The 13,809-nt window shown below is 38.7% G+C and overlaps 1 protein-coding gene across 1 annotated transcript in view; it reads left to right on the top strand.

The window, feature by feature from the left end:
- The window catches only part of TECPR2 (tectonin beta-propeller repeat containing 2), a 49,356-nt gene that overhangs the window by 5,101 nt on the left and 30,446 nt on the right, over positions 1 to 13,809 (top strand). The window contains exons 3-10 of the mRNA XM_063290351.1: positions 954 to 1,082; positions 1,426 to 1,557; positions 2,051 to 2,208; positions 5,254 to 5,566; positions 7,354 to 7,486; positions 8,671 to 9,150; positions 10,407 to 11,365; positions 12,634 to 12,817. Coding sequence (XP_063146421.1) covers positions 954 to 1,082; positions 1,426 to 1,557; positions 2,051 to 2,208; positions 5,254 to 5,566; positions 7,354 to 7,486; positions 8,671 to 9,150; positions 10,407 to 11,365; positions 12,634 to 12,817 — 2,488 coding nt within the window. The remainder of the gene's footprint in view (positions 1 to 953; positions 1,083 to 1,425; positions 1,558 to 2,050; positions 2,209 to 5,253; positions 5,567 to 7,353; positions 7,487 to 8,670; positions 9,151 to 10,406; positions 11,366 to 12,633; positions 12,818 to 13,809) is intronic.

The following is a 13,809-nucleotide window of genomic DNA, read 5'->3' on the forward strand; positions in this document are numbered from 1 at the left end:
CTGTTTTTACCAATTATCCTGCTTTTGTTTGGATGACCATTCTGAATGATAGAACTGGGGAATCTATATTTGACCTTTTAGTTGTAGTTTAGTTGTAGTCACAGGATTCTGACCTTTTCTCCCATGCTGTTCAGCATTAGCATGTAGATGCTGAGAGAACTCATTTAGAGATTTGGGTTGCACTGTCACCAATATGGAGATGAGTTTGTTAGAGTCTTCAAAATGTTATTGTAAATTGTAATAACTGTACAGGTTCATAACAAAGGAGATGCTTGCTTGTAAAACTGCATAAAGATTTAAAGATAAAAATCAACACCTGGAATTGAGTTGAGACAGCAGTTGGCAACAAAAACAATCCTTTCATTGTTGGTATAATATGCTCATAATACTGTGCTAATTGAAAACAGATGGTAATAGCAATAAGGCAAAGCAAAATCTATGTCAACATTCAACAGTAACACATTTCAAACTTAGTAATATTATAATAACTAATGCAATCATTCGTCTATAAGGTGTTAAAAAATACATCTATTGCTGCAGAAATGGAGGGCCTTTAAATAAATAAATGACTAACTAAACAAATCTCTTAGAAGCAGCAGTGTAATGCCTAAAAATTGCTGTGTAATATCCTACATATTTTCATCATCCACGATCTTCTTACCATCACCCAAACAAAAAAGTTGTGTCACAAAAGTTCTGAGTCACTAACGGAGTGACTGCAGTCCACTTTTGTAATGATGGTCTAGCTTCCTACCTCTTACCTAAAACAAGCTGCTCATTTCTCGGAACTGCATTTTGAGATCCACTTCTTAATTCTTACTTAATTCTTACATTGATAGTATTTAAACCACCCCTAAGTCCTGACTTAAAGCCTACTAGTATCTCGTGACCTGAAACAAGTAAACTTGAAGCTTCTTCATTCTGTAATCATTGTTTTGTTTTTGTTTTGTTAGGGGAAGAATGAGTCCATTACTGTTGTGAAACTCTTAAACTGCTTTGATGATCTTGTTGCAGTTGGAACAGTTTCAGGCAAGATTGCTATTTTTCAGCTTGTCTCTTCATTACCTGGGAGAAACAAACAAGTAAGGACCATATGTGAAGTCTGTGGTAGTCAAGACTTATTCCAATTAAATGTGTAATTCCTTAATTATGACATCCAAAAAAGTCTGATATTTAGTGATGCCACTAAAGTGTCACTTTTGAAATACCTTATACTTTCACAAAAGGATTTTGTGTTTTTTTCCCTTCCCTTTCCTTTCTTTTGTCCATTAGTATATTCAGTGTTAATTTCTGGTATGTGTTAAAATGAAATAGAGTGAGAAGTACCACCTCATAAACTGGACTAATGAATCAACCCACTATATATTTCCCCTTTTTTCCCCTCAGTCTGTTTTGTGTGTTGATACATGATGTCTTTATTTGCAGCTTCGGAGATTTAACGTGTCAGGTTTTCATAAAAGTAGCATTACAGCCTTGGCATGGAGTCCCAATGGAATGAAGTTATTTTCTGGGGATGACCGAGGGAAAATAGTTTATTCTGCTTTAGATTTAGATCAGGTAAGTAGATATTTGTCTAAAATATTATTTTCTAAACACTTGATTCCTGGAATATAGATTCCTGCTGGATCAGATCAAAGATTATATAGTTCAGCGGCATCTTTTCTCACAGTGGCTACCCAGCTGCCTCTGGGGAGCCCACAAGTGGGACATGCCTACTATCTATTATTGAGATACATTTCTTTTTTAAGTTGAGTAGTATCTGATGGTGGATCTGACAGACCCAAGCATGCATCTTCTTTAATAGGACAATAAGTAGTAAGTGGATATTGAATCTCCTGGGCAGGAGGGAACATTTGGCCACCTTCAGGATGGTGAGAGATCAATTATGTGAATTGAATTCCAGTGGGGGCCAGTCATGTGATTGAATTTTAGTTGAACCACCTTTAACACAAGCACTCATAGACCTTCAGGCTTGCTTCAAATACTGACAGGTTCTTTTTCTGAAACTATTCAAACAGAGGGCTTTATATCCATGTTTTCTTCTTTCTAGGGTCTTTGCAATTCCAGTTTGATATTGGAAGAACCATCTTCAGTTGTACAGCTAGATTATAGCCAGAAAGTATTGTTGATCTCCACTTCACAGCGAAGTATACTTTTTTATACTGAAGAAAAATCTGTCAAACAAGTTGGAACTCAGCCCAGAAAAAAGTAATTACTAAATTTTGGTTTGAAGAAAAGTTTGTATTTAAAACTCATAGACATAGGTTTGAACTGTCAGAGTGACCCATTTAATTTTCTTTAAAAATATCTAAAATTATTATTTTAAAAACATTGTGTGATTTCAAGTACTGTTTGCATTTAAAATAGTATGCTTAACTGAAAATGTAAGATACTTCCAGTTGTCAAGGATTAGGATGTGTCATTAGCCTTTTTGGGCTGATCGGCACATTTGAAATTTCAAGAATATGTTGTGCTCTTGTAAAATGGCTGTTGGGGAGCTTTTTAATTCACAAATTAATGGATGTAACCAGTTATGAAACTGATTTACCAGAATAATATCCCACCCCGCCTATGTAAGTTACCTGGCAAAGTGAACATTCATTTTTATTTTCTATGAATGTTTATAGAGTCCATTGAAAGATGATGCATATACTGGAGAACGGCACTTTGCATCACAATATGCTGGCTTTTAGGGACGCGGTGGCGCTGCGGGTTAAACCGCTGAGCTGTCGATCGGAAGGTCGGCGGTTCGAAACCGCGCGGCGGGGTGAGCTCCCGTTGTTAATCCCAGCTCCTGCTCACCTAGCAGTTCGAAAACATGCAAATGTGAGTAGATCAATAGGTACCGCTTCGGCGGGAAGGTAACGGCGTTCCGAGTCGTCATGACCCGGAAGTGTCTATGACAATGCCGGCTCCAAGGCCTAGAAACGGAGATGAGCACCGCCCCCTAGAGTCGGATTCGACTGGACTTTACGTCAAGGGAAACCTTTACCTTTACCTATGCTGGCTTTTAATTTTTTTTAAAATTTGTTTCATGTAAAAAGTCAGTACATTGACACCAAAAGCAACACACCGAAGGTCTGGTTAGCGCCTTAGTATCCTGAATTATATATATCCACTTTGGGTTTTTCTATTATTATATAAACTGGATTAAAATCTTTTTGGCTTCTCTTTTCAGTCCTTCTCCCCATTTTGGGAAATATTCAGCACCTGTATCTGAACAACTCTAAGCAATGGTTTCATTCCTCCCTAAAAATATTCTCATGATGGAGTTTCCAGTTTTCCTACAACACATTATACTACATTATACTATGGCCATGGGAGCAATATCTAGGAGGTCAAAGAGGGCTACAGGAGAGTAGAAGTAAAATATTTTTAGGACATGCATAAAGATCTTTGTATACCAGCCCTTGTCTTTCATTTTCATGTATTGCATATGAGGAACTGGACAGGGTTCTTCAGACTGTAAATGCGACCACTTGTCAGTTAGATCCCTGTCCCTCCTAGCTGGTGAAGGCAGCTTGGGAGGTGATGTTTGGGTGGGTCCAGGTGATGGTGAATACATCCTTGGGGGAGGGAGCTCTCCCAACTGCTTTTAAAGAGGTGCTGGTGCACCTTCTCCTCAAGAAACCATCACTGGATTCCACCGTGCTGGACAATTTTTGTCCAGTCTCCCACCTTCCCTTTTTAGGGGAGGTGGTTGAAAAAGTGGTGGTGTTGCAACTCCAGAGGATCCTGGATGAAACGGATTATCTGGACCTTTTTCAGTTGGGTTTCAGGCCCAGGTATGGGATGGAAACAGCTTTGGTCGCACTTTTGGATGATCTCTGGTGGGAGCGGGATGGGGGCAGTGCATCCATCCTTGCTCTTCTTGACCTCTCAGCAGCTTTCGATACCATTGATATCCTTTTGGGTTGGCTCAGGGAGTTGTGGGTGGGTGGCGCGGTTTTGCACTGGTTCACCTCCTTACTCTATGGCCGGTCCCAATCAATGTTGATAGGAAGCAAGAGATCCAGCCCACGGCCCCTCCTTGTGGGGTACCACAGGGTTCGGTATTCTCTCCGCTCCTCTTTAACATCTACATGAAACCACTGGGTGAGATATTTCATCACCGTGGGATGAAGTATCATCAATATGCTGATGATACCCAATTATACATCTCCATCCCGGTGACAAGTGATGCTGTGGCTACCCTCTCTCAGTGCCTGGAGGCTGTAGGGGTCTGGATGGGGAACAACAAGCTTCAGCTGAACCCTGATAGGATGGAGTGGCTGTTGGTTTGGGGCTCCTCTGCATCTGGGAACTTACCATCTTTAGTTCTGGATGGGTTGCACTGCCCCAGACAGACCCGGTGCAGAACCTGGGGGTTCTCCTGGACTCATGGCTCCTGCTTGAAGAGCAGGTGGCAGCTGTGGCCAGGGGAGCTTTTGCCCAACTTCGTGTTGTGCACCAGTTATGTCCCTCTGGTCAGTCACTCATGCCCTAGTCATCTCCAGTATAGACTGTTGCTTCCACGTCCAATTCAAGGTGTTGAATTATCACCTTTAAGGCCCTACATGGCATGGGTCCAGGTTACCTGAGGGACTGCCTTACCCCATCACATTGACCTGTCCCACCCGGTCAGGCAGAGAGGGCATGTTACAGACCCCGTCCATGAGAGAGTGTCGATTGGCAGGGTCCAGGAAGAGGGCCTTCTCTGCCATAGCCCCTGCCCTTTGGAATAAGCTACCCCCAGAGATAAGGCAAGCCCCCACTCTCCTGGCCTTCCGAATGGGGCTCAAGATGTGGTTGTGCCACCTTGCTTGGGGTGGGAAGGGGGATAGTTTGTCATGGGGATGGCTGGCACCTTGATGCGGCTTGGGGAATTTTATCAAGAGTGCGATCTCACCATCTTGGGTTTTAGATCTCATATTTTATATTACAGAGTTTTTAGTATATTTGTATATGTATATTTTATAATGTATCTTTTTTAAACCACATTTAATTTTTTACTGCTTTAAATTTGCTTGTAAGCCACCCAGAGTCATTGTTGAGATGGGCAGTGGAAAAATGTGATAAATAAATAATTTTACTGCAGATGTAGTACAAACAGTTATTTGTAATCCAAGAATCATTACTTTTCTTGGTGGTAGCTACTTGCAAAGCTTTTATCAGTTTAAATTTGGAGATTAACTATGTCCAGCATTGATTGCTGCTTCTCCATTCCCAGATATGATTGTCTGAACCAATAATTGTTTTGCTTTTACATTTTAGTACAGGCAAATTTGGCGCATGTTTTATACCTGGGCTGTGTAAGCAAAGTGACCTAATGCTCTTTGCTACAAGGCCTGGGATTCGCCTTTGGAAATCAGATGTTCACGGGACGGTTCAAGCAACGTATCTTCTGAAAGATGTATTTGCTGCTGGAATGAAGCCTTTTGAATTATATCCCCGAGTGGAATCCTTTAGTAAGAGCAACTGTAATTTCCCTGAAAGACAATTTGGACTCATTTCCTGCTTTTCCCAGGAAGGATGGGTGTTGAGCTGGAATGAATATAGCATCTATATATTAGATACAGTAAACCAGGTAAGAAAGCTGAGTCAGAATGTGATGAATTTGTAATTAATTTCTGAGATAGCTACATGATAGAAAGGAATAGTGTGAAGAATGTTTTCTGCAAAGTTTTTGGCTTGTAATTCACTGGAGGTTTTTTGCAACTTGATTTGAAGGTATGTGTTGCACTGAATAGTAGCATGCAAGGTGCATATGGTTCTCAAACTACTTTTTGCAGCTCCTAGAAATGGTCACAGAAAAGTGAATAGACAATTTTCAATTTTTACCCCCTCAGCAATTACATTATAAGCCTTTGTTTAGGCATTACATACTACTATGTGTCTGTTGCTGCCACAGACTTTTTGTTTAAAAAAAAAAAAATGCTTTATATACTTGGGGATATGAAAGTTGCTACCTTATTTTGGGAGGACACCAGTGCTTGAAAATAGAAGGAAAGATATTTTTGAATTAAAAAAATAAACTCCAACAATTGTAGTGAATTTCAAATAATGTGTATCAATTCCAGTTGCTCAGATCTGTATATTTCACGTATGTCTGAACTGCAATGCTTTAGTTGGCTTTAAAATGCTTAGAAGGAGCATGTGTAATGGTTGCCTATTCTAAAACACTATCAGACTCATGAGCAGGAATTCAAAGATATCTGATTTACTAAAGAACAGTAAGCAGGATCACAAAGAAAGCTGAGAATGATGAAAGTGCGCCAAATGCAAACTAAAAACCCTCGGTGCAAATGAAATCCCTCCCCCCGTAGAACTTTCTCAAGTTCACAATCCCAGGTGCTCCTAACGGTTTCTGATGGTCTGCGGGAAAAGGCCTTGAACAGATAACATAACCCAAACACATTCCACTGTAATGAATTCAGATACAGAGCTTGGTACAAGGTCTCACAGCAGCTCCCTCCCAAACAGAAACGTGCGTCAGCGCCATGGCATGTGAAACGTTACGATGTATAAACTACATTGAATCAGTGAACATGACAGCATGCTACTGATATGGAGAGTGCACTGCTATCTTTAATAATAACCATGTGATGTACCGTATGTACTCGTCTATAAGCCAAGAATTTTAGATGCCAGAATTCACCCCCAAAATAGGGTTCAGGTTATCTGTGAGTATATATGGTAATACTTTTTAAAAGTATCTGTATTTTCCATATATGCTCATGTATAAGCCCATCCACAGGTAAGTCGGCTTATCCGCAGGTAGCACATTTTTCATGGTACTTTGGTTAAAAATTTGAAGGTCAGTTTATTCACGAATGGGCTTATGTGCAAGTATATATGATAATTTATTAGTCCTGATGCTACTGTTGGAAATTATATTTGAAAACAGTTCATTATTGTTCATCGCTCACTCAGGAGCCAAACTAAAATTTGTACTGTGTTCCAACTCAGGATGGGACCCAGAATTAGTGTTGCACAAATATTTGGTTTAAGTTTAAAGTAAGTGATGGTATGGTAAATAATAATCCCTGTAGAGTGAACGTGTGTGAACGAAAATATTTTTTTGATACCTCAGTAAAGGACTTTACATGCATTTACATGCATTTAATAACTGTTTCATGTTTGAGTTTTCATAATTAATCTCTGTGCCATGCTTTTATGAAAGCTTCACATGAATCATCCTCATTCCATACCTGCATTATTTCCTTATTTTCGGTGTTACTGTTTTGTTCCTTTTCTTGATTGTATAACACTGCTTTCCAAAAAGTACTATACAATTAAAAATAAAAACTCTGAAGTAGAAACTGTATTCTTAATATAGTCATATCTTCTCTTTCATTTTCTTTGTTTTCACAGACCATGATTGGCAGTTTGGAAGGATGTGGTGATATAGTATCTGTGTCCTGTACCGAAAATGAGATATTTCTTTTAAAGGGAGACAGAGACGTCATTAGAATCTCAAGCAGACCTGAAGGACTGGTGTCACTAGGTTTGCATATTAAGTTTATAGTGTATATAAAACGATTGTGTCATGAAAATTCTTGTATTCTTTCATTAATTTATTTTTATTAAAATATGTCTAACTCTTCCCTGCTGTATCTGTATCACAGATTGGGACAAGGTACATACAAAAGAAGGAAAAAATTAAAATAACCATAATAAAGTAACCATCATATAAAAACACAAGCTATATTCAGTCAAACAACTAAAAATAGTCATTTCTTAAACTTAACATCATAGCAGTCAAATGTCAGAGGCAAGGGGCATTCATAAAGCTCCAAGTGGAGCTGCTTATTAGCAAACCTCCATTAACTATTGTTGCAGGTGACTAGAGATGGACATCACTGCCAGAGACATGCTATTATGCAGCACATCAGGGTGCATTTGAGAGCCAGGAACTCTCCACTGTTTATCTGATCTTCTCAGTAGTCAAATGACTTAGTGTCAAGTGACACAGAGCAGAAAGCCTTTCTTACGCTAAAGCATGAATAGATTTCATTTCATTTTTATATGGCTATCCATCTCATTGCAACTATTCCTTGATAATGCTGCCAGTTCATATTAAATGTCACTAAGAATTCATTCTGGCCTAGGCAGAACAGTTTTAAGAAAATAGAGGTTTTAACCTGATCTTTATATAAGATTGTATGTCACTAGAGAGAGTTTGCTTACTGTTCATAATATATTAGTCCTTTGGTCTTAGCTCTTTCTCTAGTCAGTTTCTCATTACTGTCATATTCATTGTACAGAAAACATACATATCAGATGTTACGCACATTATATAAATGATGCTCTCAGGTCCAGTATCCTTTTTTTGGCAGTAGCTAGATGGATATTTCTGGGAAATGTATAAGCAATTTACTTTCCCCCAGATTTGTTTATGTATGCTTGCTATTACCATGAGTAGCAAATTTGTGAAAGATTGGTTTATCCTTTTTTAAAACACATATATGCTAATGGAAGCAGCAAAATCTATGAGTAAACTATGTACTGTATGTTGGGTGAAGAAGCGCTAATTTGAATCTACTGCTTCAAGTTCACCCACCAAGTGCTTCGGGGGAGAGTAATATCTCTAGCCATTTGTGTCACACTGCTTGTATTTTATAAATCATCATTGTGTTTTCTTGCTCCTGTAAATTGCCATCTGATATTAATCAATTTGTCACATTTCAGATATAAATTCACAATTGACCAGCTTGGTATCTGATTTGAGCCCAAAATTAGAGAGGCCACATTCAGTAGTTGCATCTGTCTCATCTGATCCCTCTCCAGAAGCAAACCCAAAATTAAGTAACTTCTCTTCACCACAAACACCTGGTGATAAAAATGGCTTTGTAGGAAGAACTGACCTGGAAGATGCATTGATAGCAGAGAAAATTCGCTCACAGAGCTTAGACGGACTAGGGGATTTGAGCAATGACCCAAGAAGAAGAGGCTGCTCTGTAGTCAGTGAATCAAGAAGCAGGAGCAGCTCCATGAATTCTGTGGACAGTGGCTCCAGTTTCTTGACCAATGGGGATCAAACATCATCAGAAATACAGAGAACAGATCCACAAATTTCACAGAGGTTGAGCCTGATCAGCTCAGAAGATTTCAACCAGGAACTGATTATAAAACCAATCAAAGTGAAAAAGAAGAAAAAGAAAAAGCCAGGTAAACGCTTAGCTAGGAAAGCTAATTCTTGCCCTCTTCATTCTTTTTTTCTTTTCTTTTGTATGTAGCCTGTAAAATTCCACTTGGATCTAATGGTATATAACAGAAGTAATAGGCTGTAAAATTAAAACTCTTTTTGCCATTGTTAATCTTTGTATCTCAGAATGAATGAATTTATACATTTGTCATGAATAAGACAGAGTTTGGGTTTGTTTGGGTGGTTTAACAATATATTTATATTTTGGATCATGGCACATGTAGGTGAGGCTATTTTGATTCAGGCTGCACTTGTCATTTACACAGGTAATTCTGGCTTAATTGGTTAGTAAATGTTATAGCTGATTGGATTTTTTAAAGTCTTTAGCTAGCTTTCAGTGCCTTTTGGTCCGTGGGACCTACACAACAGAGTCAATATGCTTTTAAAGCAGAAGGATGAAATGTGTGACTCTGCCAGTTTCAAATGTGGAATCAAGTATTGGGTTTTATGTTTTATTCCTGCTGCTGGGAATGATCATAGCAGAAACTAGCCTTTTTGTAGCACTTCAGAGATTCCAAAATGCTTCACATGTGTTATCTTCTTCCAGTCTTAAAGCAGTCTTGGGAAGGTAGATCAGTGATGCCACCATTTTATAGTGCAGAGATGGACATGGAACTCAGGCTCAAAGTGAGACCATCCTAAAGCTTCCCACTGAATTTGTGGCAGAGGAAAGAGGCTTCCTGATTCAGGGCTCAGTCTCTTAGGTACTACAACATATTAGTTAAGCTTGTGCTAAAATTGCAATTGGAAGTATCATGTTTAGTGGTAAAATGTGTGTTCTCTCTATGAAAGAACCCTGATTTAATTTAATTAGTTTCTTCAGCTAAATAAGTTTTAAAAAGTAGAGTTGATGAGGACTTCTTTGGCTGAAACCCTGAGTAGCATTTTCACTTTAGAAAGTAGCCATAAAATACTCCATGACATCCTTCTCCAACTTGGAGCCTTCCAGATTTATTACAACCACAACCTCTAGTATTCTTATCCAGGGCACCGCTTGCATACTCAGAGTGCATGAAACTAGAGGAAATGTCTTTCTGTTATTGCTAGTGTTCAGGTAGGCAGTTTAATCTACTGGCACACTTGGGTAAAGTCAGAATGAGCTGCAACTTCAACAATTTAATTTTTGCTTTGTGGTTATTTGGCTCTTGATTAATAAACTTCTCCTTTCCTTCCTTTAACTTCTCTTACCTCCACCTTTTCCAACTGCATTTGAATTTAGAAAATGGCACCAGGAGAAATCCAAGCTCTCTAGAAAGCACACCATCTTATGAGCAGCAAGCCTTCACTGATAGTGTTTTGATATTAAATGTGAAATCATGCTCCATTAGTTCTAGCCTCCAAGGCAGCACCACAGACTGCTTAAGCATCAGTTCTGCAGAACAGGAAAGTGTGTTCAGTGTGGAAACACAGGATGATAGCGAGACATTCAGTGCACTTCAGTCTCTCGAGTCGGTAGTTGCTCTAACACCTGATGACAATAAGGAAGCACTGGAACTGCTGAAACTTTCTAATTGTAAGAATGAAGTAGATGCATCACCTACTACGGATTCCTTGAATTCCAGCTCCTGCTTGCTTGTTGTGGAAAACAAAACGGGTAGTGATGAAAGTGAACACAACTGGAACCCTCTGTCTGAACAAATAGAAACCAGCCCAAAGCAGATATCCCCAGATGAAGAGCATTTGCTTCTTGTATGTAAAACAGAGTGCACTTTAAATGAATTAAGTCTGCCAGGTACTTTGACTTCCCTAGAAGAGACCAGCTCTGGGAAAGGGATATCTGTAAATAGAGACACATCTTTTTGTGCTGAGGAAACATTTATTCAGAGTGATGTTGTTGAAATAATGAAGCAGCAACCATCTTTGCCACCCACAGTCCCTGGAAACCTTACTGAGCATCATCCTGCTGTTTCTGAAAAAGAAATAAATCCTCAAGAGAGGATGCTACCTGGACAGGATGTCAAAGAAGGAGTTGTCACTGGCTATGCCAGTGAATGGATGAGTAACACTCACAGTGCTAGAGCTGAGAGATGTGCATCAAGTGATGAAGAGGACATCTATGGGCATGGCTTGCTTTATTCAACTTCAGAGACAAGTGTGACAGAAATGGGGGCTTGCCATCTTCCCCAGGATAAAGTCAGGTCAAGTGTTGAGAAAGGGGTGCTTTCAAAATCTGATCAGGTATGTTCTTAGAAACACCACTGTGACATGTTTCTCTAATCTGACTGGAACACAGCTGCATTTACATCAACCTTCAGTTTCCCCACTGTTGCTGTATACCCTTCTACGGTCATATTGTTCCCTAGAGACCTCTGCAGCCACAAGTGTTGCTTTTGGAAAGAATCTGAAATGTTGCAGGAGAAATAGGAAAGCCTTTCTTTTTGAATTGAGTTCTGCATGCATTTTTAAAGTTTAACTAGTGACTATTTTCTTACATCTTTTCATTCAACAATCACTAAGATTGTTTAGCTGATAGGCACATTTGAAATGTTGAAAGCATGTTGTGAAAGACCCATTTTTACTTGAAGGCAAGCTGGCAAGGTTGTACCTTATATTCCCCCCAGAGTTACACTTGCCTTTTTTTTTCTGAGTAGGTATGCATATGTCCAAACAAAGCACTATGCTGCAGACAGTCATCATTTTTATTTCCTAAGAGTTCTAGAGAGAACAAGCTTTGGAAATGATGATGCTGGAGGCTGGTGCTTTACTTTCAGCATGCTAGATTACCATTTAATTATTTGAATTAAAACAGTATTAAAATTAAATTAGGTGGAGCAAGGGCCCTGAAGACAGGTTTCCATGGGCATGCTGTTTCCCATGGACATAACATCATCTCTGTTTAAAATACTGGAGCTAGTCTTCAGAGTATTGCTGAGTGGTTTACTGGTAAAATAGTTGAGTGTTGACTCACAAAAAACTGCACTTAAAAAAAAATCTGCAATCAGAATCTCAAATCCAGGAACAGGAGCATATTTTGCTTGCTTTTGTTAAGCAACAGGAAAGAATGAGAGACCATCATGAAGATGGTGACAATTTGGTGACAAACAATTCTCCTCTTCTTTTGGCTACTTAAATGAATTAACCTAATCCATTATTGTATCATAACTTTGCTAGAATATCTATTTTTCTGTCTCACTATTTGAGATTTTCAGAATATTCTTGCAATCATCAAACTGTATTTCAGAACTTAGGATATTGTACAAGCTATGACTTTCTCTAGGGGGTTGATGATAAACCTGGGAAATTCACACTGAATAAATAGTTAATCCCCATTGCCAGAGACTTTTAAACTGCCTGTTTTGCAACCATCACGCAAGAATCTTTATTAGACATTAAAACATACATTTGTCAAATGCGCTAAAAACACAGCCCTTCTATAATTTCAAGATTGGGCAGCTTTCATATGCCATGAAGATACATCATGCTTATTCTAACCCTTCAGTCTTTAGTTTGCAGAAAGCTGGATGGGCTATGCAGGTCCTGGCTATGGAATACTGAGTCTAGTTGTCTCCGATAAATACATTTGGTGCTTGGATTACAAAGGCGGCCTGTACTGTAGTGCATTACCTAGTGCTGGGTTGCGTTGGCAGAAGTTTGAAGATAATGTCCAGCAGATGGCAGTCTCTCCTTCAGGTTAGTTAGATTTGCATTTTTAGCCTTTTGTCCTTGGGTAGAAGAATGAGTTGAGTGCATTTATTTATTTGTTCAATTTATATGGGTACTTCAAAATATTGTAGGATCAATAAGGAATTTCAAACTATCTTTTGTAGAAATGCCATTCTAGACTGTATTAGCTCAGATTGCAGATATTTGAATGTCCTCTCAGAAGCCCACAAAAATAAGTGAAGTGAAGGAAATATATGTTCTAGTGTTTTTATCAACAAAACATCCTGCAGTTGTAGACTGATTCCTGGTCCTGAAAATAGTGAAGTTATATATTCAGCTGTTAGCTGCCTTTACACCTCCTTTTATACCAGATTATTGTGGCTTTGACCTTGAGGTTTTTCCATCCCTTAAATCCATAAAGCTAGGATACTATGTATGCCAACAGTGTTTCTCTGCCTATCCCATGATCAATTTAGAAATAAAGTCTTTAGTGTTATCTTTACTCAGGAGCAATCATTATAACCTTTTATATTCTGTTCCTTTCCTTTGTCCTCTCTAAGCAAATATATTATGTCCATGTCCCACCATTTTCTTCAGCTTTCAAGCTTTCCCTAATGAACATTAGGCATTTCCATATGTCTACTCTGTACAAAGTATATGACAAACATCACCTTCTCTAATCATCAGTGTCAGTGCCATTAGATGGATATACTAATTAAACCTCTTTTTCTCTTTTACAAGAGGTGTGTTTATTACCAATGAAACTCTGTAACTGTCCTAAGTGATTGCTTGAACAAATTATTCCCCATTAGAAGTAGCTATTCTTCATCTAATTAAAGCACACTGAATCTATTGTATGACTACTGCATTTCTGTACAAGACTGCTTGTTTCTAATTTGTACATTTTATTTGCATGCAAAAAAGAACCAACAGCAATGCTTCAGGCTTACAGTTTAAAGGGCATGGCATAAATAAAAAACGTTTAGGAGAAAGAAGGAATAATACATGTTTTCTATATC

This window comes from Candoia aspera, chromosome 1 (genome assembly GCF_035149785.1).
Source record: "Candoia aspera isolate rCanAsp1 chromosome 1, rCanAsp1.hap2, whole genome shotgun sequence".
Classification (NCBI taxonomy): Eukaryota; Metazoa; Chordata; class Lepidosauria; order Squamata; family Boidae; genus Candoia; species Candoia aspera.